This window comes from Cetorhinus maximus, chromosome 7 (assembly GCF_964194155.1).
Source record: "Cetorhinus maximus chromosome 7, sCetMax3.hap1.1, whole genome shotgun sequence".
Classification (NCBI taxonomy): Eukaryota; Metazoa; Chordata; class Chondrichthyes; order Lamniformes; family Cetorhinidae; genus Cetorhinus; species Cetorhinus maximus.
The window spans coordinates 54,793,621-54,820,108 of NC_135885.1; the positions used below are offsets into that span (position 1 = coordinate 54,793,621).

Consider the following 26,488-nt stretch of genomic DNA (forward strand, 5'->3'; position numbering starts at 1 on the left):
CACACAAGATGCGATAGAGCAAACCATTGGGGTGCTTAAACAATACTCCCACTGCCTGTACCACACCGGAGAAGTCCTGCAGCACTCAGCAGAATGCAAGTCAAAATTCGTGGTGGTTTGCTGCATGATAACCAGCCTCACCATCATGAGGTGGTCCCAGCTGTATGACAACAGGATGAGGAGGAGAGGAGAATGAGGAGCATGAAGAGGAGGAGGAAACCAATGCAGCCCCTTTCTGACCAGGCTGACCATGATTGACTCATCCAACTGTGGTTCCAGTAAACATAACCCCAGTTCCCCTTTCACTAATAGTCCCACACCTCATCGTCCCTCTGTAACTGACCATCACAGTATCTGTTTGACCAGAAAATAAATAAATAATAATGCTTTCACAAGTAAACATTCCAAGCAAAATATATATATCAAATCGTGCCATGTTACATACAAACATCAGCTGCATTCATTTAAAATCTGTCTTCCGTGTGCTTTTGCATGTCCTAGTGCACCTACGCAGAGTTATCACTGTGGCTTCAGCATGGCTGTTGGTGCTAACTTTCAGTGCAGGAAACTGTAAGTGGTCTTGTAGGATTACCTCAAGCACCTCCAGGCCTAGAAGGCTTAACTTTGGGTTGCACCTTCTTGGCATGAGCAGCAGCAATAAGAGCTGGGTAACTAGCAGGCAACAGCCACTACTACTTCCCCACGGAGAGCAGCAGCAAATCTACTAATCTGTTGGTGAACAGATTTCCACATTTCTGGGATGCCAGACATGCCCCCTTGAAGACTTATATCCGCAATTATTATGACAGCTGCCTGAACCTGTGCGGGAGCAGTGTGAGCCTGTGTGGGAGCAGTGTGAGCCTGTGTGGGGGCTGTGTGAGCCTGTGTGGGGGCTACCTTAAACTGTTTGGGGGCTGTGTGAGCCTGTGTGGGTGCTGCCTGAACCTGTGTGGGGGCTGTGTGATCTTGTGTGGGGGCTGTGTGAGGCTGTGTGAGGCTATGTGAGCCTGTGTGGGGTCTGTGTGAGCCTGTGTGGGGGCTGTGTGAGGCTGTGTGAGCCTATGTGGGGCCTGCCTGAGCCTGTGTGAGGCTGTGTGAGGCTATGTGAGCCTGTGTGAGCCTATGTGGGGCCTGTCTGAGCCTGAGTGAGGCTGTGTGAGGCTGTGTGGGGCTGTGTGAGCCTGTGTGAGCCTGTGTGAGTCTGTGTGAGCCTGTGTGAGCCTGTGTGGGGGCTGTGTGAGCTTGTGTGAGCCTGTGTGGGGGCTGTGTGAGCTTGTGTGAGGCTGTGTGAGCCTCTGTGGCGGCTGTGTGAGGCTGTGTGAGCCTGTGTGAGCCTATGTGGGGCCTGCCTGAGCCTGTGTAAGGCTGTGTGAGGCTGTGTGAGCCTGTGTGGGGCTGTGTGAGCCTGTGTGGGGGCTGTGAGAGCCTGTGTGGGACCTGCCTGAGCCTGTGTAAGGCTGTGTGAGCCTGTGTGGGGGCTGTGAGAGCCTGTGTGGGGGCTGTGAGAGCCTGTGTGGGACCTGCCTGAGCCTGTGTGGGGGCTGTGTGAGCCTGTGTGGGGGCTGTGAGAGCCTGTGTGGGGGCTGTGAGAGCCTGTGTGGGGGCTGTGAGAGCCTGTGTGGGGGCTGTGAGAGCCTGTGTGGGGGCTGTGAGAGCCTGTGTGGGGGCTGTGAGAGCCTGTGTGGGGGCTGTGAGAGCCTGTGTGGGGGCTGTGAGAGCCTGTGTGGGGGCTGTGAGAGCCTGTGTGGGGGCTGTGAGAGCCTGTGTGGGGGCTGTGAGAGCCTGTGTGGAGGCTGTGTGAGCCTGTGTGGGACCTGCCTAAGCCTGTGTGAGCCTGTGTGGAAGCCGGCTGAGTTTGCACGGGAGCTGTTTGAGCTCACATGACTTCAGTCTGAGCTTCCATTGAGTGGATTCTGCTGCAATGGAAGCTGAGATATCGGCCATCGGACACTGCATCACGATTTGGCTCACGAGTGTGCTCATGAAGTTGGCCACCACTTCCATGCTGGAAAGGATGGGCTCCAGGCTCTAAGCAAAGACCTGTGCCAAGTTTACATTACTCCTGGTCATTGCAAGCTTTCTGGCAGGCATGCCAATGCACTAAAGTGAAAAGAGAAAGGCTGAAGGGTAGAGTTGTGGTGAGTGGCTAGGGTGAGGGGAGTGGGGGATGGGGAGTAAGAGGTGCATGCTTACACCATCTTCATCTTGTAAACCAGAAGTTATTGTGGATTGAGGGGGACGTCGGATATGAGAAGGAGGATTAGGTCTGAGGATACCATCATCCTCGATGGTTTCAGCCATACCACTGACCATGCATCAGTCATGACTGCTCAATTGATAGCCACCATTGGGGTGAGGATCTCCAGCCGCTTGTCCTCCTTCAGTTAGGTGCTGTTCCCTCCATCTGTGCATCACCTTGTCCTGCAAGAGAGAGGAAAGTTTGTCAGTGAGTGTGGTGCAATGTGTTTCGATGATGTGGTTATCGTATTGAATAGCTGGTGGTTTGTGCGATCTGTGAGATGTGTGGGTGAGGCTTGCAGCAGTGTTCAGTGTGCAAAGGTGAGGTGGAGCTGTGAATGTTAGGTATGAGTTGTGATTGGTTGAGATTGCTAGTAGGTGAGTGACAGGGCTGTGGTGCATTGAGCAGTGTGTGAGGCTAGAGGTGCATTTGTAGGGCATTGAAGGTGCGTTCACTGATTTTGACTGCTTTTGTTTTATTGTATCCAGGTCCTCGGGGCTGGCCATGGTCAACTGATGCCAATGCCTTTACAAGTTTGTCTGGAGGCCCGCTTGGCTCTCGTGGATGGATGACATCTCTCCACCTCTCCATTTCCTGCACCAAGACCTCCAGAGCAGCACTGGAAAGTCTAGGAGCCTGCTCCCTGACAAATCATGCTAATCTTCTGTCTTTCCCATGTCAGAATCATTTGCAGAATAACTTCCAGTACCTGCTTCAGACACAATGAGCCTCCTCTTTAAGGGGTGCAGGCTTGCTTTAGGTAGTGCAAGCTACAGCTTTAATAGATGTTGTCCTCTCATGATTTTGCCTCCAGCTCAGACATGCAGCCAGTCAACAACACACTTAATGTTCGCTGTGCGCTGTAATCATTTCAATTAGCAGGCAACAGAAGTTTTATGCCACCTGCATTGAAAGCAACAGGCGTGGAGGAATTCTGATTCCTGTGCCCATTTTAATGTCCAGTCCAATTTTGAAATCAAATTGACTGATCAAGAAGGAAACTTTAAACTTTCTTCACTGTAATAGACTCATAGGCTTTTGAAAGTACAGTATTGGGAGCAGTCACAATGTTTTACACTTGTCATTTATTTTAACCTTTTTTTCAACTAAAGTGGCTGAAAACCAAAAGTGTGCTGAACAATTTAAGAAATCATTACTGCCTAGAAATGACTGTTGCCAATAATCGTGGACAAATATTTAATTCATGCCTAAGACCTTCCTCTGTTCTCTGTTTTGGTGAACTTTAATCCATTTAAAATAAATCGGATAATACATGCTCGCGCAAGATAATATGAAGTTGTTAGATGTTAATGCAATGTTATTTCCAGGCTATAAGTGAGCACACTCACTGCTGTTTTATAAAATGTCATAACTGTACCTTCAATTGAACATTGTCTGTTCCAGGAAACTCTCTCTGATCCAGCTTCTTCCAGCGTTGCATGAATTTAGTAACAACGGGTCTGTTGTAGTCCACTATTTGAAATCCTGTTACATTCGCTCCCCCGTGCATAAATCTATCCAGTGGTACATCCTTGAATCCCTGCAATCATATTAGGAATCACCATGCAGTTATGGTCTGATTATGACTAGTACCCCATTAGTCTATGAATATTTCAATACAATGTTTCAATCATTCACTTGGTCATGCTGGGCTAATCAAATTCTGATCATAAACTCCATTCCGATCTGTCTCTGTCTGGCAATTGTAGTGTTGAAGTTCTCAACTCTTTTGAAGGCCTGCAATGTTGATTCTTTTCCACCATACAATGCAAAATCTTTCAAATGTTTTCAATTTTCCAAAACAACTCTCACAGCCTTTTAGTCTAACCCTGTCATCAACTGCATGTACACTTACAGTAGGGATTCGCTAGTTAACAATTGGGAATGGGAACTTTGGACCATTTGTCTTCCGTGAGTGCAATTATAGGCACCCATTTCCACCCTGGCTGAAATCATCTACATCAGTACAAAGTCAAGGATTGAATCTAAAATTCTACTGGCCTGTATGGCTCAAGTAATCACTGTGTAAAGCTACTCAGCAATCAGGGAAATGTTTAATTCAAACATGTAAATAAAGTAATAGAACTATACATGTTTCAGCATAGATGAAGGTCACTTGACCCATTGTGTCTGTGCTTATTCTTGGCTAGAGCAATTCAAAACTAATCCCATTGCCCCACTGTCTCTCCATAAACTTAAATTTTCCTCTTTAAATATTTAACAAATGTTCTCTTAGAAGATGCAATATTCTCTGTTCAACCATTATCTGTGGCAACAAACTCCATGTTCCACAACCTCTGTGTAAGTAAATTTCTCCTAACCTCTCTCATCACTCTTAGCGGCAAGATGAAGTTGATAAATCCTCATCACCAACTTCCCAACAAAAGGAAACAGTATTTCCATTTTAACTCTATTAAATTTCATCTTCGCTCTCTCTGTTCCAAAGGAAATTGTCTTGATTATCTTAAGTTGCTTCTCTAACTATAGTTTCCCATCCTGGTATCATCATGGTGAATGGCATTCTCTTTGCTTTTAATTTCCTTTCTAAAATGGGGTGCCCAAAACTATACCGAATGTTGTAAAATGTGGCCTAATTAATGTTAACAACAAATTTGTTGTCTCTTCATTATTCTTCTCCCCATGTCCTATTTAAAAATAAAAAATGTTGACATATTTATGGCTTTATCTAGCTGCACTCATACTCTCAAGGAATTTTGTATTTGAACCATGAAATCTCTTTGTTCATCTACACCCTTCTGTGTTTTCCACTAAATATATCTTTCTTTCTTTGTTTTGCCTGGCAACGTGTATTACCTCACATTTATTCACATTAAATTGCACAATAAATAGGTCATTCACATCAAAGTCATGTCATTAACTCTGTAGAATCCTCCCTCCATTCACTTCAGTAATGAATAAACTGTAGTCCATTCTCCAACCCACAAAAGAGGGAAATCCTAAAGCAAGTTTTAGGAAAGTAACCAGTAAATGTAACCAGATGATGCTGTTATTGAAGAGTAGAAATAACAATCCAGTGCTCACCAAGTTGGCTAGGACATAATGGTAGCCTCTGACATGTTTCCCAACACTTACAATCTGAGCAAAAAGAAAGAGAACAAAAAATGTCACAACATTATTTATCAACATGAAGAAACACAGTGCAATGTACCTTTTCTTAATTGTTAATGTAAGTTTATGGCTTAACTAGAAAGCTTAATTTCAATAAGATTGTTATAAGGAAAGGAAGTTTGGTTCCAAAACTCCAGGGTTGCTGGAACTTGAAAAATTCATATTGATACTTTAACTATGGGGTCGAGGGCTGGTGGTGGTGGTGCAGAATGTTGTTGGCTTTCTGCTCCCTTAGCCCGACATCTGATATCATGATCTAAGTTGGAAGGTGCAGGTGACTCTTCTTTTTCCCTCTACAACCCAGCAGCAGGTGGGGTCCATACCAGAAGGTGTTCTTGATCTACCCCAGGAATTAGACTCAGTTCAAGCCTCTTAAGTCCAGCAGTTCTCATCCACCCTGAGCAGGAATGGGCTTTAATGAGCTTTCTGAGGGCCCAAGACATATTAATGAGCTGAAGTAACCAACTCCAGAGGGGATTGTTTGCCTTAGAACACAGTGCCTGTTTTCCCTGCAGGGAATTATCAAAAATATTATTCCTCTCTTCAACCCGATGAGGGCCTCAAGCCTCAAGCTCTCCCCAACAGGATAACACCTTGGCACAAGAGCCTCTATTGCTCCGCTAAATGAGCGGGCCACCTCCTAGACTGTTAACCGGCACATTTCTGGCCTTGAGTGATATCTCCAAAGAATGTTTATTTTATTCTTATACTTTTCATCTGCTGTTTTTTCCGGTAAGGTTTGTGAGACCCAACTTTATCCTTTTGGCCTCCGCTCTTTGTAGAATGATACATACCATTTTATTAATACCATGACAATTTGGTATTCCATTAATGCTATATCAGTTGGATTAATTGCAGACCTTCCAAATGTCATTCACCTCTCATTTCTGTTTAAAAACATGACCTATTTTGACATTGGTAATTTTTGAATAGGAACACAGCCCCATATGTTTCAATGGATTTGCAATCTGTATCACTCTTGCTGATTATAAATGTCACTCCTACTATTTTGCAATGTTGATGGCTTTGTTAATTATATTCTGCTATAATTTTATAGTTATATTGATCTCATCTTTGCCACTGCATCTATGAATATTCCACTGCCAGTTTATGCGCTTGGCTTGTGGGGGGAAGGGAGAGAGAAATACAGATGCTGATACTGCAGTATAGCTTGGTTAGGCTCAGCTGTTCTTCTCTAGTTATCTTCTGATGCATGTGAAACATAGCCAGTAGGGGAAATTTGAGTTTTAAAAAAAGGAAATATGAATTATTTGTGATAATACTTCACATAAAAACACAATGATTGTTTCTTTCGAAGGAGCTGTGCAGGTTAATACATTCATCATACAAGTACAAGAATGATTATTTTGATAATTTTTGACCCTCTGGACACAGACAATTTTTTCACAAATGAATAGATCTGAAGGAAGATGGGTAGTGAAGCCTGATTCAACTGGAATCAGCTGCTTTTTTCCAGCTGGAAATAGGGGAATGTACAATTTAAAAATGATTAGGAAAGCTATTTGGATTTTTTTGTCCTTATTAAACTTGTGAGGAAAACACAAGTGAAAATCAAATGATGTGGACTGGATAATCAGAATGCATATTGAGAATGATATCGCCCCAACAATAATGTGATGTAATGTGTAAACCAGCGAACCAACAGCACAATATGTGAGTAATGAACATCTTGGGATCAAAACTCTGGAAACCTCACTCCGTGTCAGAGGTGCAGCAGGTCAGGACTTCCATCCACATATTTTGCCTCACTTATATCCCATTCTAAATTATAGGGAGGAGCCATCTGAATGATAGAGGAAGAACCTGTGCCAGTACGCCAATGCAAATGAAGTGCCTTGTTCCAAGAAGCCAGTGGGATTTGAGAGCAACATCTTGCAGATCCATTGGGAGGGGGTGGGGTTGTAGGCTGGTCTGGTATAACTGCTGACCTGAAATATTTTGTCTCATTCTGAACCCCTCATTGTACCACTTGCCAAACACAACTGATGTCTCTTGAATTGCTGACCATTTTGCTATTCAGGGCACCTGCATGACAAGTTGGCCCACTTCGTGCAGATGTATTTGTTGCTGGCTGCACATTGGGCAAAGTTAGTAGAATTTCTGGGAGAACCTCCAACCCTGCCTCCAGTGTAACATTATGATAGGTAAGAGGGCACATGAATGAAATTCCCGTCTTCCCTCTGTTGGAATTTATCAATTGGGCCAGAAAAGGGTGGGAAAAAAATGCAAAATGATCTGGCTCAACCAAGGCTGTATTAATTCCCTGCCAGAAATAGCAGCTAGTTTTAACCTAACTCACCCAGTGCAAACTGACAAGATCAGGTCTACTTTCTGATTTATAATCAACAGCCTGAAAGGAATGTAATATAAAGTAGGGTGTAAAACAGTGGTCATTCTGATCCCATCCATTCCCTGCTGGCTAGGGTAGGTTAAAATTATGCTCAGGATGTGGAATTTCTCATGGTGTGGAATTTCGAGGGTTGCATATTTAATTTGTGCACTTGAAAAACAAAGGCCTGGATTTTCATCAAGTCAAGATGACTTGGGAGCCCTTTAAAAAATGGCAGGTGGGCCCTGATTGCAGGATTCCTGATCCTATTCCCAGGCTGCCTGATCTTTAGGAGTGCCTTTAAAGGGCGCGGGCTGGTTCCTGTCAAAAACCTGCATCCGGCACTTGTGACCTGGCCAGGTCCATTATGGAAGTAGGCATATCCTAGTCCTCCGCAATTTTCATGGAGTCTGGCCAGGTTTTTAAAGAGTTGTGGTTCATGGCCCCTCAGAGGAGTTATGGACCCTAGTCTGCATGATTGGATCCTTTAAAAGGTAATTTCAAAGTGTCCTCCTCATGCACCCCATGCTAAGCTCTGACCTTCACCCACCCCCATAGGGACCTTCACGTTCCCTATGCCAAGCAATGGCACTTCCATGCCCATTGACCACTGTACACTGTTGAGAACCAATGAACCCTGTAGTGACAGTAGGATGTGTTAAAAAATGCTTTGAATAAAGTAATTCATTTGTAAATTTCTCCTTTGCTGAAGAAAGTCATTTTACTACAAACTAATAAAACTGTCAATCATCGAGCACCTTTAAAATATCAATAACAAAACCACAAACTCTTGAAACCACTTAACAGCATTCTGAAAATGACAGCGGTGATCAGAGAGCCTGAGCTGTCAATCAAACAATGCCTTCTCTGGAGCTCAGGTGTTTGCCTGGGATCTCAGCCAAGGATACATAATGAGGTTTGGTTGAGAGCCCAGACATCCATTAAGCTTGAAACAGCTGTGCCCCAGAGAAAACATTAATTAACAGCTCAGGATCTCTCATCTCTGCTGTCAATTTCACAAAGTTTGTTCACAAAACAGTAAGTGGTTTCAAGGGGTTGTGGCTTTTGTTATTGATACTTTAAAGACTCTCAATGGTTGACACTTATAGTAGCTTGTTGTGAAATGACTTATTTTTCAACATAGGAGAAAGTTATGAATTAATTACTTTTTTTCAAAGCTTTTTTTTGCACATCCTATTGTCACTACAGTGTTCATTGGTTCTAGACAGTGTTTAGTGGGTCAATGGACATGGAAGTGCATAGCTTGGCATAGGGGTTATGAGGGGCATGGGGGCGGGTGGAAGGGCAGAGTTTAGCATAGGAGGCATGAGGGGCTATAGAAGGCTGGTGGCTGGCATGAGATGGCATGGATAGGGCTTGGAGAGTGTTTGGCGGGTGAGGGAGTTTGAGGGGTGAGGGCTGGAGGGTCTTTGTGTTTTTATTTTAACTGGGACAAACCCTCACAACACCAAGGTGAGCCTTTTAAATAGTCCTTGCCTGCACCCAAAATCCCCTGTGATGGCCTCCAAACCTTTTCCTGGGTTGGCTGGCCTGACTCCAGCCTGCACCTGCCCCCCGGCAATGAAGTTTGCCTTCGCAGTCACTTTATCCCGAGGCATTCAGGCCGAGCCAGGAACTGTCCCGACTCCCGCTACCCACCTCGAGGTTGAAAATCCTGGCCAAAATCCAAAAATAGGACATCCACTTTGTCCGTTAGTTGCATTTATTTTCCAGTTCTTTATTTGCTGTAATCACATCATGAATCAAATCAAAGGATGCTGCAATAACACAGCTTCGGGTCAGGATTCTGTTCCAATGTGGCAGTGAATGGACAAACTGGCAAGAATAATTAAAAGAAAGAAAGAATTACATCTATAAAGTATCCTTTATGACCTCAGTACACTCCTATAGAGTTTTATAGTCAATGTAGTAGTTTTGAAATGTGATCACTGATGTAAATGTGGGAAACACAGCAGCCACTTTGTGCCCAAGAAGCTCCCACAAACTGCAATTTAATAAATAACCAGATTAAGTGCTGTTTGAGGGATAAATGTTCACCAGGATGCTAGGGGGGGTTCTCTGCTCTTCTTTGAACAGTGCCTCTGGATCTTTTACATCCAACTGAAACGGTAGATGGGGCCTCGTTTTAACACTTCATCCAAAAGGCATCAACTCTGAAGTATCAATCTGGATTTTGTTTTCAAGTCTCTGGGCTAGGACCTTTTGGTTGAGAGAAGAATTCCACCATTGAGCCACAGCTGATATGGTATTGAGAAGAACAGAAAGGAAAATCATGTGGAATGCATTATAGGCATCTGGTTGGATAACACAAACTTATACACAGTTCAAAGTTCCAGCAATGTTGTTAGGGTCACCACTGAGTACATGGGGCAGAATTAATGGGCCTGATTGTCTTTTCTTATTGGTAGAATGATACATGTAAGTGAGTGAAATAGATTGCAAGAATTCCTGAGTTTCACTGGCTGTGTCTAGTGAAGGAAATTGGTCAGTGAGTGTTGGTAGTGGCGGGGGGTGGGGGGGAAGAATTGGGAGGATTTTCAATATCTTCACTTCCTGTAATTTTACTTCAACCTGAATATAAAAATGGGACCAAGATAGTAAAAGACAAAGGCCTTGAAATGCTTCCACAGTTATGCAGGAGGCCAGGAGGACCTCCACAAGACTAGAAACCAAATGACTTAACTATTGCATGAGCCTAATAGGAAAAGGCTTCATGGGGCCAATAGAAGATAGAAATCAAATGTAAAAGTGGAAGAGCATGACAGGAAGAGAACCATCAAAATCAGAAAACTTAAAACTTACTGAAAGTACTAAAGATATTAGTCAGTAAATGAGCCAACTCTAAAGTCTTATTGTTATAGTCAGTGCCTTGTGTAGTAAATATAAATTTGGCTGAAAGCATATTCTTGGCTATAAATCACTCTCAATATTTTAATTATTATTTAACTTGTTTCTGCTTTATGGAGTCCTTTACTTTTCCTAAAAGGGGGTTATTGTTGGTGGAATTGTTCTACATCAATAGTATAGAATGGCTTCCTCGTGAATCGACAACCCATATTACACTACTCGTATGTTCTTTTCCAATGGAAATTAAAGTGGGTGGAAATAGAAATTAGGAGAATGTTAAATGGGCTGCTTATTCACTATCACCTGTTCTATACTATCAGGCAAAGACAAAATCTATGCTACGTCAAGCAAAGTAAAACTATATACTGGGCTTGGTTAAACTTCGAAATAAAGTTCTCAACATGAGGGATCTAATCAGTGCTGACAGGCACATGAACACACATCTGTGTCCGATTTCCAGGATGTCTATTCTCAAAAGGGACAATAAATCCAGTGAGAGGAAGCCTCTTATCAACATTGGCAATACAGCCTAATCCTCTGAATGATATCATCGTTTTTTGTGCATCTCAGTTTAATTCCTTTAACCATTGCAGTGGCAAACAAGCTATTAGTTGCACACAATTGGAACGCATGCCTGGTTGTGCAGTAAGGTCCTGGAATACGCAGAATTAAAATGCATCCCATGATCGGCAGATGCTCATTCAGCTTTAATGAATTCACAATAAACAGAAAATGTTTTCATTCAGCAGAATTTGCTATCGCACTGGCGAGCTTTATGTTTGGAATTGCTCCAAAAGACGAAGAGCTGATTTACTTGCTCTCTGTCGTATTTTTATCCGTTTAGCAATTTGCTCACAAGCATCCAAAATCCAGTTTGTCATAGCATAAAAAAAATTCCTGATGGATTCTGCATTGGTGGTTCTTTAGTTTATGGTAACATTAGTTACATGTTTCCCTTTCTTATCTCATATTTAAGTTACTTTTTCTGAATGAGTTGCATACACTTTCCATCCCCAAATGCAGAATAGTCAACTTTCTGTTGTTTATACTGATTTTCCGAGGCATAAAAATAATTGATCTGCATGTTTTTATCAGCCTGGCTGGTGTTGAATGGGTCCAATGTCCCCTAAATGCTTTAAAGCTAATCAGTTCAAGTTAGCCCATGTCCAAAACAGGTGGGGGTGGGAGGTGGAATTTCAGAGAATAGGCAGATTGTGTAACAGAAGGCGGGATGGTAGGAGGGTGACCAGCCTGCTCCAAGGAGGCAGGTTGCCACTTTAAATATTATAATGAGGATGCGAGCCTCATTGTTATTTCCCTTTTGAAATTTATAGCCGTGTTTCCCGTGCCTTGGCCAATCTGACAGTTAAACGCAGGTGAGCTGCTGGATCCAGGATGTGAGCTAATCAGGTTTCTGTCCCTGCCACAGTACTGAAACAGCTCTTATCAGAGTCACTAGTGACACCCTATGTGACTGTGACAAAGGTAACCTTTCCCTTCTCGTCCTTCTCGACCTGCCTGCAGCCTTTGACCACAGTTGACCACATCATCATCCTCCTCTAAAACTTCTCCACTCCCGTCCAGCTGGGTGAGACTGTTCTCACTTTGTTCCATACTTATCTATCTAATCAGAGCCAGAGAATCATTTCCAATGGCTTATCTTCCTGCTCCCGCATTGTCACCTCCAGTTTCCCACAAGGATCTATCCTTGGCCACCTCTTATTTCTCAATATATTCTACGCTTTGGTGAGATCATCCGAAGGCACAGCATTTATTTTCATATGTATGCTGTACTATATCACCACCTCTCTCGACTGCTCCACTATTGCTAAATTATTAGCCTGCTTATCCGATATCCATTAATGGATGAACAGAAATTTCCTCCAATTAAATATTGGGAAGACTGAAGCCTTTGGGCTCCACTCCAAACTCCGTTCCCTAGCTACCAATTCCATCCCTCTCCCTGGAAACAGTTTGAGATTAAACCAGTTTGTTTGCAACCTTGGTGTCATATTTGATCCTGAGATGAGCTCCTGACCTCATATACATGCCATCCCTAGGATATTTATTTCCACCTCTGTAACATTGTCCAGCTTTGCTCCTGTTACAGCTCATTTGTTGCTGAAGCTTTCATTCATGCCTTCATTACAACTTTCCTATTCCGATGCAATCCTAGCTGGTCTCCCACATTCTACCCTCCGGAAACTTAAGGTCGTCCAAAACTTGGCTGCCCATGTCTTAACTCGCACTGAGTCCCATTTCCACTTCACTCTTGTGCTCGCTGGCCTACATTGGCACTTGGTCACGCAACATCTTGATTTTAAAATTCTCATCCTTGTTTTCAAATCCCTTCATTACCTCACCACTCCCTATCCCTGTAATCTCCTCCAGCCCCCAAAATCCTCTGAGATATCTATGCACATCTAATTCTTGCCTCTTGTGTATTCCCAATTTTAATTGCTCCGCTATTGATGGCTGTGCCTTCAGTTGCCTGGGTCTCAAGCTCTGGAAATACCTCTCTACACCTTCTGCTTCTCTATCTTACTTCCCTCCTTAAAACCCACCTTCTTGACCACACTTTTGGTCATCTGACCCAATATCTCCTTATGCGCTTCTGTGTCACACTTTGTTTTATGATGCTCCTGGAAAGTGCCTTGGGACATTTCATCACATTAAAGGTGCCATATAAATAAAAATTGTTGTTGTTGATGTGGAGTGCCTCTTCATTTACCCGCTGGATTTATTATGCCTACCTAGGCAATTACCTGCAATTGGCACCCCGTACCCATCCTTCAGATCGATACCTGATGTTCGCACCGAGGCCTGTGACCTCCTCCCTCTGAGAACCCTAATTTCCCCTCAAGCCACGCTCAATGGGAGAATGGACCACAAACTCAGGCATGGAGGTCAGCTGACACAATTCACCCAGTTTTTGACTCTTGTGTTCCTGTTGAATGAAGCTCCACTTACTATTGTGCCCTGTTTATATTGCAGAACCCCTTCAGTAGAAGCCTCTCCAGAATGTATGGTGACCACAAATGTTCCGATATCACCCTGTTCATGTTTCACATGCATTTCAGAGTACTAGTAGCAATGCTGCTATCAGAATTAGCACTTCCAATGTCAGTTTCACAATATATATTCAACTTCCTACATGAAATCTAATAGACTCAAATGTTTAAACCTAATGCTAATAGCCATCATCACCCCACACAGTAGAAGATGATAGCTATCATTACCTAATGCTGTAGGTGATCATTCCTAATCATCAGCACTCATTTAATGCTTTTAATCTCATTAATATAATGAGGATGACTCCTGTTTTCAGGTACAACGTATTGTATAACATAGTTTTATGGGCAGAATTTTCCATTTGTCAGGCGGGAGGGCCTGACCCAATCACGGGCAGGCGCGGAGCTGATCGCCGTCAGTGATCGGGGCCGCACAGCCATTTTACACGGGTGGATGGGGGGGAATCCCTAAAATCGAGAGTGCGCTCTTTTGCGCATGCGCACAAAAGAACGCACTCATCTCCCTGAGGCTAAGTGCAGCCTCAGTGAGATCGCCTCAACTTTTAAAAATATTAAAAAGAGAAAAGAAAAATTCCTTACATGTCCCCTCATGTGACAATGTCACATGAGTTGGGACATGTTCATAATTTACATAACAACTTTATTACATTTTTTAAAACCCTACACGAAACGTCATCCTGCTGCTGGATGAGGTTACATGTTTTTTCTATTCCCCGCCGGGGCTCCTGGCCGACCCGCCAACCTTAAGGTTGGATGGGCAGGTCCTTTAATTGCTTAATTGATCCTGTCAATGGCCTCAAGTGGGCATTGACAGGTCGGCGGGCCCATTGCTGATTTTGCTGCGCCCCTGCCTTCCTGAAAATTTAAATGGGGTGGGATGATATTGGGAGTTCCGCCTGCTGTCACCCAGCATCATTTTACGTGTCGGCGAGCGGGCCCCGTCCCCTGTTCGCCGACGGCAAAATTCTGCCTTATGGGTAGCAACCAGGAGCAATGGTAAAGGCATGAACACTAAAACTGCTGGAGTAACAGGTTATGTATAATTACTCATTTTTAAATAAAGTGTAGAGTAAATAAAAGTAAAAGTTTGCGAATTGGTAAAAATTAATTGACCCTGTAGGATAAAAAAACATGCCTTTGAAATTAATTGAAACAGGGATAATGTAATCATTAATTATGCAGCCACAGCAAGGATGGAGGGTGGCCTCTGAATTGCCGGCCACGGCGTTACCTCACTACCTCCTCACTCCAGGTGCTATATCTAAACTGTAGCTGCACACACAATTCTCAATGCTTGCAGCCCAGGACTGCTCCAGTGAAGACATGGCCCTAAAAGCCAGGAACAGTTCAGTGAACCGTAACTGGAATGCCTTTTGGAGGCCCGCCCTGATGTCCACCACCCCTGCCCTGGCTACAGGAGGTCCAGCATTCTTACCAGTCCAGCTTGGGAGGTGATGGCAGTGGTGGTCAGTGCCAATGTTGCACAGAAGAGGTTGGCCATTCAATGCAGAAAGAGGATGAACGATCTCATCCGTGCTACCAGGGTAAGGCAACCATCTCATCACTCTAAACTCATACACTCACAAGGCCATCGCACATTCACTGGCATCTCACTCACTGCCAGCTCAAGGGACATCACCACTCACTCTCTCACATACACCCTCACATCTCCATCTAGCCTCATCCCCTCCGGAGACTGCCTCCTCAGTCCTCACCCTCTTGCACAGATCAAATGTGCCCTCACACACACCCTGGGATACCCCTCTTCCCAAGTACAGCCTTCGCCCTACAGCCTCTTCTCTTGCCTGAGGCCACTTGTCCCCTTTCCCCAAGCAAGTCTTAGTCCTGTAGCAGTTGAAAAGCCGCCCCTGCCTTACGGCTGGTCTGGTAGGTAGAGACATGCCTGTGAGCCCTCCTAAAAGTGATGTGGTGCTGCCTGCAAAGCCTGGCACTGATGACCACAAGTGCTACCCGAAGCAAGGTAGGCAAACAAACCTCGAAGTCCCGAGCAAAGTGCAGCTCACCAGATTCATGTCATGTATGAACAGTTGTGAAATATGCCTGGAGGATCCACATGGGCACATGATTCCGGCAAGCAGGGCTTATAATGAGATGCTGAAGTATTGAAATTAGGTTCCTGATGTTCGGTGGTGGGAAATGTGGCCCACCAATGACCAGCGGAGCAGACAATCACAAACTGATTTCACGACGGCACAAAACCAATTTTTGGCCTTCTTGCCATACTGTCCACGCACACCAATCATGATGGCCACCGCCAATGGGAGAGGAAAATTCCGGCGCCAGTCTTGCATGATCTATGATTTCCTGGAACTAAATACTGGGAAGAAAGAATCTATTGTCTTTGGTCCCTACAACAAATTCCACACCCTTTCCATTGGCTCTGTACCCCACTCTGGTCATTGTGTCAGGCTGAAGCTTGACTTTTCACGCTCTTAATATCTAATTCAAACCTGTAGACTCGACAATTCCAATGCCCTCCTGGCTGGCCTCTCATCCATCATTCTCAGCAAATTTTAACTCATCCAAAAGTCTACGCTCATATCTTCTCACACCAAGTCCTTCGAACCTGCAGTCCCTGACCAAAATTAACCTCTGATTCCCTGCAACACCTCAAATAGAAAATTCTTAACCTTCTCTCTGAATTCCTCTCTACCTGTGTCACCTTCTCCAGCTCTATATTCGTTACCAATCTTGAACTCTCAATTCCTCTGATTCTGGTTTCTTGTGCTTTTCCTCCCCAGCCCCTCCCTTACCATTTGGCAGTCATGACTTCAGCAGCCTAGACCCCACATTCTGGAATTTTCTCCAAAACTTCCCTGAAAACCGGGAGCACTGTATAACAGGCGGGCTGAATCAGAATCACCTATCTTTTACTCAAAGTCAAAATTACCGCATAGTTTTTACTAACTTGAGATAAAAAATCAGCAGCTCAAAGGTCTGAGATCTGTCATTAGCTTAAAGATAAATTTCACTGTTACAGGAAACTCTTTTATTTAGGGCAGGGTTTCCCCGTCGGCGAGTGGGGGGCGGGGCCTGCTCGCCGACACATAAAATGACGCGCGGTGACGTCGGGTGGAACTCCCAACGTCACCTCGCCCTATTTAAATTTTTAAGTAGGCAGGGGCTCAGCAAAATCAGCTGTGCGCCCGCTGACCTGTCAATGGCCAATTGAGGCCATTGACAGAGTCATTAAACTAATTAATAGACCTGCCCGTCCAACCTTAAGGTTGGCGGGCAGGCCAGGAGCCCTGGCGGGAATTAGAAAAAGCATGAAACCTCATCCACGGGTGGGATGAGGTTTCATGTAGGTTTTAAAAAATTTAATTAAAGTTTTTTTTAAAATTATGACAGTGTCACATGAGGGGACATGTCAGGGAATTTTTTTTTTCTATTTTTAACATTTTTGACAGTAGAGGCGATCTCCCTGAGGCAGCACTTAGCCTCAGGGAGATGAGTGCACGCTTTTGTGCGCTTGTCATGCTGGGTGGGCCTTAATTGGCCCGCCCACATAAAACGCTGGCGCGCCCCCAATCGGAGGCACCGATCGGAGGCGTGCCTCCATGTACCCGCATTTCAACTTCGCCCCAATGGGCGGAAAATCCTGCCCTTAGTTACAGAAAGCTCTCATCACCATATCACCTAACTGCAGCATTGCAGCAGAAGATAGGTGTGTATAAACTACCCAAAGGCCTGAATGTTTTGACACTGTCAGGCCCCAGTTAATGGGCAGGATTTTGCTCGGCTGCGAGCGGGGGCGGGGCCCACTTGCCGATGCATAAAATGACGCGCGGTGACATTGGGGGGAACTCCCAACGTCACCACACCCCATTTAAATTTTCAGGAAGGTGGGAGTGCAGTGAAATCAGCTGCGCGCCCGCTGACCTGTCAATGGCTAATTGAGGCCATTGACAGGATCAATTAAGTAATTAAAGGACCTGCCAGGAGCCCTGGCGAGAATTAGAAAAAGCATGAAACCTCATCCACGGGCGGGATGAGGTTTCATGTAGGATTTAAAAATGTTTTAATAAAGTTTATGTGAAAATTATGGACATGTCCCAACTCATGTGACATTGTCACATGAGGGAACATGTTAGGGAAATTTTACTTTTCTATTTTTAAGTTTTGTACATTTTGAGCCGATCTCACTGAGGCAGCACTTAGCCTCAAGGAGATGAGTGAGCTCTTTCGTGCGCACGCCCACCCGCACAGGGAGCGCATAGCACTTCTGTGCGGATGTCACGCTGGGCGGGCCTTAATTGGCCCGCCCATGTAACATAGCACCGCGCCTCCGATCGGGGGCACCAATTGGAAGCGCGCCTGTGCGTGCCCGCCCTTCAACTTCCCCCCTGATGGGAGGAAAAATCAGCCCAATATGTCTGCAAATAAAACGTGTTGTAGTCAGACTGTCTGCAATACCACTAGATTTATTTGTACCAATTTTTAGAGAATCCCATTGATTGATGCGTGCCAGCAACTTGTCAAATTGGTTTAAAATTCAATACTTGCACATTAATAGGAAGCAGAGTGCTTTCAAAACAATGCATACTTTGCCTTGTGAAAAGAAGCTGCTTAAATATTTTAAATATGATAGGCACCTTAAATTTAATGAGGTGGCAATTGAAATTCACAGATGGACTTCCAGCAGATAGAAAGATAACGTCACAACTCGATTCCTTCTGCTTCTGTAGATACCTAGTGACCTTTTCATTTTTCAAAATATGAACATCCTTTCTTCTGCACAATTCCACAGTATTCTCAGGAAAGATTGATCAATTCTAATCTTATTTTAGCTTTGATTTTGACGTTGAAGTCCTGCTGCAAACTCAAAGGTGTGATTTACCAACAAGAGCTTGATGTTCAGAAGGTGTGATTAGTTTTCCAAGTGCACATTTTTTTCTGCAATAAGCATTTCTTCAGCTTTACATGAGGAATGTTTTCTTAATATTAATTTGAAATCAATAGCATTACCTGCTCCATAATGTTGTGGAGCCTCTCTACTTCACAATCTACCACAAATCTCTTTTCCTGTTTTCGTTCCAGGTCTTCTAAAAGGCGTCGGTAGCTAGCATCATTGAAATTCTCAATACAGATGGCGCTGACTTGCCAGCCATTCTGTCCTGCTTTCTCCATAATCGATTGCAGTATGGAATAACCTGCAATGGATCATAAAAAAAATTTATTTTAAGGAAAATGCAGCTATTGTTGGACAGCTAATTGCAAAGTTTAATGGTGGTTAACTATTTAACTCAGATCCATTATTCTTTTCATGAATGAAATCGTGCTGCTCAGCAAGATCGTTGAGGTGATCTAAATAAGGAAAAGGTTTGATTTGGTGTGCACCTCTTCTTAACAAAAATTTATCAAATTCTCCAAATATACCATTTTCTTCATTTCAGCTCTTCCAGTGCCACAATGGAGAACACTGGACAGGGCAATCTGAGACTTAGAAATGTCCACAGGCAAAGTGCTCATCATTGTTTATCAGGAAATGAGTATGGCAGGGTGAGAGGCAGGGAACGGGTGCTGGCCCTGCCAATTTCCCCTCTGTAAAGTAGAATACATAATACCCAATCAACTCTCCAGCTGTAAGCTTGACCGGGTGCTAGTGAAGCTCACTTAATGAGGGCTGGCAAGTTTCAATTCTTTATATTCTTTCAACCAGCCAATTTCTGTGCACAACAGTATGATTGAGACTGAAAGGGGCTTTGACTCGCAGTAATTTTTGCTCATTTCTATGTGTGAAACTATGTCACTGTTACAAAATGAAGCACAGCAAAGTCTGTGTTTTAGACACTGACATAAAATGGTAAAATCATGCAAAACCAGAATCATTTTATGATCTGCAAAAGTTAAATCCATCTTGAAGTGTGGCTGAGAGAAGCGGAGTCTTTTTTTAAAATATCATGCGACAAAGACATGTTCTTGGAGCAAAAACAATACTGAGAGATACAAGGCCAGTCAAAGAGGGTCACAAACTATAAATGCCAATCAAATTACCTTAGCAAGATGACAACAATAACTAGAGACTGTATCTGATTAGCAGATTTATTTATCTATTAAACATCTTGACATAATTTCATGCAATTATTTCCAAATACTATGTATGTGCCACAGTTAGATAAGGACAATGCCGAGAAAATATTCTAGTTTTCAGAAGTAGCATAAAGCATATTATATATGGTTCTGCGTTAGCCTCAGGCAAGTCAAACCTTTGACATATTATTGCACAGTAGACTGCTTTGGTTTTCTGAACCAGCACATTGCAGCAGCATCAAACTGCATTGAGAACTGGAGATGCTGAAAGCTGGTCTTTTAGTAAGAATTTATTTATCACTGATCCAGGGCTTTGAGGCCTTAGGTTAAGGTTAAGGCTCAAATTTCATGAACCTCACTTTTACATGCAAATACATACAAATACTCAAGTGCACACATACTTTATCTCTGAAGGAAATATAAAGTATTTGAGTTTAAGTGAGTTTATTAAAATAGTTAACCAAGGAATGTCAAATGAATCTGTTAAAATATTTATTTCTAATAGTACACAGTGCAATTTTAACCCTTATGCCTTCTTATCGAGCCAATCATTAAAGAAGTGGTGATGTGGTACTGCTCAGAATGATCAAAAATATACTGATTTATTTTTAACCCCTTTTCTCCTTCAAATCTCTGACTGATGCTGCTAAGGGCACTGACTCACTCTGGGGTACTTTTCCATAGGGATCAGCTACCCTCCAAATTGTTCAAGTGATAACCTAGACAGTGAGCTGTAGCAAAGTTTTTAACAGGGACGGGTCATCACCTGAAACACATACGTTTTAGCAGATATAATTGGGCAGCCATCAACTGTAAGAGCTTCAGTTTATTTTTTGTCTGGGTGCTTAGGTAAACTGTTGTGCTTCAGCTAATTGAATAGAGATTGGAGGTGAAATCTTGAACAGAGATCTGAAGTCTTGTAACCTCCAAGTCTACGGACCAAGAGCTGGAAAATGGGATTAGGTTGGATGGCTCGTTTTTTGGCCAGCGCAGACATTATGGGCATTCCGTGCCGTAAATCTTTCTAGGTTTTCTGAATTTTCTAAATATATGAAGGCAAGGAATGTGCAGGGATGTGGAGAGAGGATGGGGGAGTGGCAGTACGTGAATTTCTCCTCAGGAGAGCCAGCACGTTCACGATGGGCTGAAAGGCCTTCTTCTGTGCTCTACTGATTCCATGATTCTATGAAACAGAGGATCTTCTAGGTTCGTATGATGCTGCTCCTCACCTGATAGTGTATTTATTGACTGAGCCGAAGGAAGCCTGGTGAGCTGTTTTAAAAGGCAATTTGTACACATTCAAAGAAAATGTAAGCACTGCTGTTCCTTTTATGTAAGAATGAACAAAAAGTGGTTGAGACAATTTATAGCACTTCCTGGTTCCCAATTGGTTCTTGTTGTCACATCGATGAATTATTGATACACAAGATCTTTAAGCCTGCCAATCTTTACTTTAGATGCTGGATCCCTTCATAATGTGATATGTTTCACACTTTCCATGCTCTGCCTCTGGCTTTCTCTTCCAACCTTCAGTAGCCTTTTTTACAGTTTTGCAACACATGAGAACTAATCATTTCAGTCTCTTCACACCTCTTCCTATTTTTGAACTTTAACACACATTAGTGGGTCGGATACCATCATCTGACAATGTGCTCACACAGGGACTTAGACTGATATTTTACAGCTATTCATTGGCTGTACATTTACATGTTTGGACAGCATAAGGCCATAAGGCCATAAGACATAGCAGCAGAAATTAGGCCATTCGGCCCATCGAGTCTGCTCCGCCATTCAACCATAACTGATAAGTTTCTCAACCCCATTCTCCCGCCTTCTCCCTGTAACCTTTGATCCCGTTACCAATCAAGAACCTATCTATCTCAGTCTTAAATACACTCAATGACCTGGCCTCCACAGCCTTCTGTGGCAATGAATTCCATAGATTCACCACTCTCTGGCTAAAGAAGTTTCTCCTCATCTCTGTTCTAAAAGGTCTTCCCTTTACTCTGAGGCTGTGCCCTCGGGTCCTAGTCTCTCCTACTAATGGAAACACCTTCCCCACGTCCACTCTATCCAGGCCTTTCAGTATTCTGTAAGTTTCAATCAGATCCCCCCTCATTCTTCTAAACTCCATCGAGTATAGACCCAGAGTCCTCAAACGTTCCTCATATGTTAAGCCTTTCATTCCTGGGATCATTCTCGTGAACCTCCTCTGGACCCTCTCCAGGGCCAGCACATCCTTCCTGAGATATGGGGCCCAAAATTGTTCACAATATTCTAAATGTGGTCTGACCAGAGCCTTATAAAGCCTCAGCAGCACATCCCTGCTTTTATATTTTAGTCCTCTCGAAATAAATGCCAACATTGCATTTGCCTTCCTAGCTACTGACTCAACCTACACGTTAACCTTAAGAGAATCCTGGACTAGGACTCCCAAGTCCCTTTGCACTCCAGGTTTCTGAATTCTTTCCCCATTTAGAAAATAGTCTATGCCTCTATTCTTCTTACCAAAGTGCATGACCTCACACTTCCCCACGTTGTATTCCATCTGCCACTTCTTTGCCCATTCTCCTAACCTGTCTAAATTCTTCTGCAGCCTCCCCGCCTCCTCAATACTACCTGTCCCTCCACCTATCTTTGTATCATCTGCAAACTTAGCCAGAATGCCCTCAGTTCCTTCATCTAGATCATTAATGTATAAAGTGAAAAGTTGTGGTCCCAACACTGACCCCTGTGGAACTCCACTAGTCACCGGCCGCCATCCTGAGAAGGACCCCCTTATCCCCACTCTCTGCCTGCTGCCAGACAGCCAATCTTCTATCCATGCTAGTACCTTGCCACTAACACCATGGGCTCTTATCTTACTGAGCAGCCGCCTGTGCGGCACTTTGTCAAAGGCCTTCTGGAAGTCCAAGTAGATAACATCCATTGGCTCTCCTTTGTCTAACCTACTTATTACCTCCTCAAAGAATTCTAACAGGTTTGTCAGGCATGACCTCCCCTTGATGAAACCATGTGGACTTTGCCCTATTTTACCATGCACTTCCAAGTATTCTGAAATTTCATCCTTAATAATGGACTCTAAAATCTTACCAATGACCGAGATCAGGCTAATCGGCCTGTAATTTCCCATCTTTTGCCTCACTCCCTTCTTAAACAGGGGGGTTAAATTAGGGTTTTTCCAGTCCTCTGGGACCCTCCCTGACTCCAGTGATTCCTGAAAGATCACCACTAACGCCTCCACTATCTCTTCAGCTATCTCCTTCAGCACGGCCTGATAACAATCGCAATACTCCCTCACTCCTATGAACTGCAAATCCATGTGTTACATTAAAGTAAACTTGGAGGAGTGGAGAAAGGAATGGGTTGATGATTCCTTCCAAAAAAAACACCGGGGTCAAAATTCCTCTGCACTTCACCAGAACTGCATTGTACTGACCACAAACTTATCCCAAACCTACATGCAGCCAGTGTTGGTCTAAAATCTCAATTTTCAAAATTGCTTTGTGGGCCAGGGTCAGAGCTCACTCCTGCATGCACTGACATGGGAGGCTGGGCCAAGTGCTGGCATAAGTATACCTGGTCTCACACAGCAGAAGTGAGGCTGACCAGGAGCACAAGTCTTTTTTAAAAATGCTAATGTTGCTCCCTCATATCATGGCTATGAGTCATAATAGATAACTTCCTGAAATGTGGATCTGGCATCTTCTCACCTTTGCCACGTACTACGGTCAGCGTTTTGGCTGAAAGGCCTGTTCAGCCCAGTAGTTCCCCTTGACATAAACTCTTTGTAGGTGGGTAGCAGAATTATTATAACCACCAGAATCACAGCCCTAAGGAATTCCAGAGCATTTTGGGATTTTTTTGCATCCTGGTGCACCGCTACATAATAAAGTCACACATAGTATGTGTGTTTTCCTGCCTTTTTAAAAAGGTTTTGCATATAACATACAATTGTACAAAACTAGTGAGCGAATTTACAGCTATTTTGATTTCACTACGTGCATTATTTCCTGTTGTTCATCTCACCAAGACATCTTTTTTTGCCAATAGAATAGGTGGACAACCTGTTCCCAAACCATCATTCATCCCCTCAGTAGCCAAACAGTAGGAGACACTGGGGACTACCCTGCCATGACCCTCATCCTCAGATTTTCCTTACCTGTTAGTCTCCATTTGCAACTTCTCTATTCAGTGCAGGTTACATGGGGTCAGATCAGGCACTGAGCAGAAAGGGAAATTGAATCTGTTCTTGTGATTCACTTTGCAGCCCTGAGCGATTAGTGTAACACTTAGCACTGCCTCACTACAAAATAACATCAAAAAAGAACCGGTGTGACAGGTAGGGCAGTGTCTTCTGCTCTGGAGTATAAGCTAGGTGGTGGAGGTAGAAATGAGATGATTTCCAGCCAGGGGTGGGATGGCTGGCCATGTGCAATCTCACACTGTTCAGCTCATTACATATGCATGCGCGAGGAGCTCGGTGACTCTTGCGGTGGGGGCGGGCAAGAAGTCACTGTCCCCACCCTAACCTCAGGGGTTTGGTGGGGAGGGAGGGTTTGAAGGTCCTGGCATCATATTTAAAGGGAACCTGGAGAGCCATTCACTTACTACAAGCTCCGTATTCTGAATCCATCATAATGTCACAGAGCAGGCAATGTGTGGCCCCGTGGTTCAGTGATACCTCTCTGCAGGTTCTCCTCCAGGCCGTCCAGGGAAAGTGGCAGGTCCCATTGGGTCCACAAAAGAACCACACAGCAGTACAGAAGAAGGATCAATGATCTGATGTGCTCTGCCTGGGTAAGTGGCACCATTTACTCACTGCAAAGTGACATTCATAAGGGCTTCAGGCAGGAGTTTGGGTTGCAGGACTCAGCAGCACATGGGACATGTGTACTGAAGGGCAGCCACTTCATGCTTTCAATGTTACAAGCAGATGAATTAGGAGCAGGAGTAGGTCACTCAGCCCCTCGAGCCTGCTCCACCATTCAATAAGATCATGGCTGATCTGATTGTAACTTCAACCCCACATTCCTGCCTAGCCCTGATAACCTTTCACCTCCTTGTTAATGAAGAGTCTATCTATCTCTGCCTTAAAAATATCCAAATATCCTTCCACTGCCTTTTGAGGGAGAGAGTCCCAAAGATTCAATACCCTCTGAGAGAAAAGATTTTGCCTCAGCTCTGTCTTAAATAAGTGACCACTTATTTTTAAACAGTGGCCCCTAGTTCTAGATGTTCGATCCGTTGCAGGACATCATGCTTGTTAATCACTTACTGGGGAGGGGTCAGGAATTGGCATAGACATGCATGCTCCTAAACTGCTCATGCATCCATTAGGATGACACTCAATCCTCCTGTCTGTCTGCAGGACAAAAAAATGCTCACAACAGGAGGGAGCAGGTCCAGACTGGCAGAGGCATTCTGGATATCAGAGTGCTCAGCACCTTTGAAGAAGAGGCAGCCGAACTAGCTGGGAAGGACCGGGACCATGCGTATGCCGAAGGTGAGACAGGACTCCACCAGCAGGCCAGTGAGGATGCCTCCAGTCTGTAGTTGTCAGATGCGCCGACAGAGTGGGACATTGTTTAAGTAAGGGAGCCTCCTAGGGCGTCCACTAAAGGTTTCTTCTCCTTTCCAAGAAAAGGAGAAAGACAAGAAGCCAGGCGACTCAGAGCTCCATCTCCAACCCCATCTCTGAGGATGATGACTCAGAATCCTCAGAAGATGCACCGTCATGGAGTTCACCTGCACCCTCCACCTGCAAGGGGGAGATGGTGGTGTAGTGGTAATGTCACTAGACTAGTAATCAAGAGGCCCAGGCTAATTTTGAGAGCACAAGGGTTCAAATCCCACCAAAGCAGCTGGTACAATTTAAATTTGATTAATAAATCAGTAATTGAAAGCTAGCCTCAGTAATGGTGACCATGAAACAGTTGTAGATTGTTGTAAAAACCCATCTGGTTCACTTATATCCTTTAGGAAAGAAATCTCCTGTCCTTACCTGATCTGGCCTACATCTGACTCCAGACCCACAGCAACGTGGTTGACCCTTAATTGCAAACCACTCAGTTCGAGGCAATTAGGGATGAGCAACAAATGTTGACCTTTTGTTGTGCCAGTGGTGTCCAAATCCCATGAAAGAATAAATTTAAAGAAACCTTTGTGAGACCTCATATGGAGAATTGTTCAGCCTGCTTGTCTCCATCTCAAGGGTAGGAATATCCCTCACATAAAGGAATTGCAACCAAAGTACACTGGACATCATTAAAGGACAGGGGTATTATCCCATGAGGTACAGTCTCCTGAAGGGGGCATCTGTCACCTCCCGGATGCACTTGTGCACTGCTGACTGGGAAAAACCTCACAGGTGCCACTGGCAAAGAGCTTTAGGGCCTTTAATGCCATCGGCTTTGGGATTGCCTCCAAGTCCTTGTGAACACAGGCCTTCATGGAGAAACTGGCATATGTGAACAGCCACATTCTGGGACATCCTAAGGCGTTTCCTGGCTTTCGCTCATCTGCAGATAGCTGTGCCTCCTGCAATATACCTGGGCTTGAGCCAATGCTCACTGGCCCCCTGGCCATCAGCATCCTGATCTTCTTAAGGCTGCACTGTCTCTTGCAGCTCTCCATTGCTCCTCCTGGCCCTGGGCTAACCTGCACATTTTCTCCTCATCTGGACCAGAGCGAATAGAAAGGCAGGGTCCCAGGAGGCTGCGTAAGTAGATATGTGAACAAGTTGCAGTGATCCATCTAGTCAGCGTATTCTTTGTAGATTAGCCTCCATCTTGAGCCTCTAAGCTAGTGCTAAGT

The 26,488-nt window shown here is 44.1% G+C and overlaps 1 protein-coding gene across 10 annotated transcripts in view; it reads right to left on the reverse strand.

Annotated features, from left to right (window-relative positions):
• The window catches only part of LOC144682802 (glutamate receptor 4), a 272,035-nt gene that overhangs the window by 181,573 nt on the left and 63,974 nt on the right, over window positions 1–26,488 (reverse strand). For 9 of the 10 annotated variants that reach the window (XM_078545523.1, XM_078545530.1, XM_078545527.1 and 6 more), the window contains exons 4-6: window positions 18,608–18,792; window positions 5,282–5,335; window positions 3,630–3,779 (exon numbers count right to left, since the gene is read on the reverse strand). In XM_078545523.1, the coding sequence (XP_078401649.1) occupies window positions 3,630–3,779; window positions 5,282–5,335; window positions 18,608–18,792 (389 nt within the window). Of the gene's footprint in view, window positions 1–3,617; window positions 3,780–5,281; window positions 5,336–18,607; window positions 18,793–26,488 lie in introns of all 10 variants that reach the window. The other variant, XM_078545521.1, reaches the window with a different exon arrangement.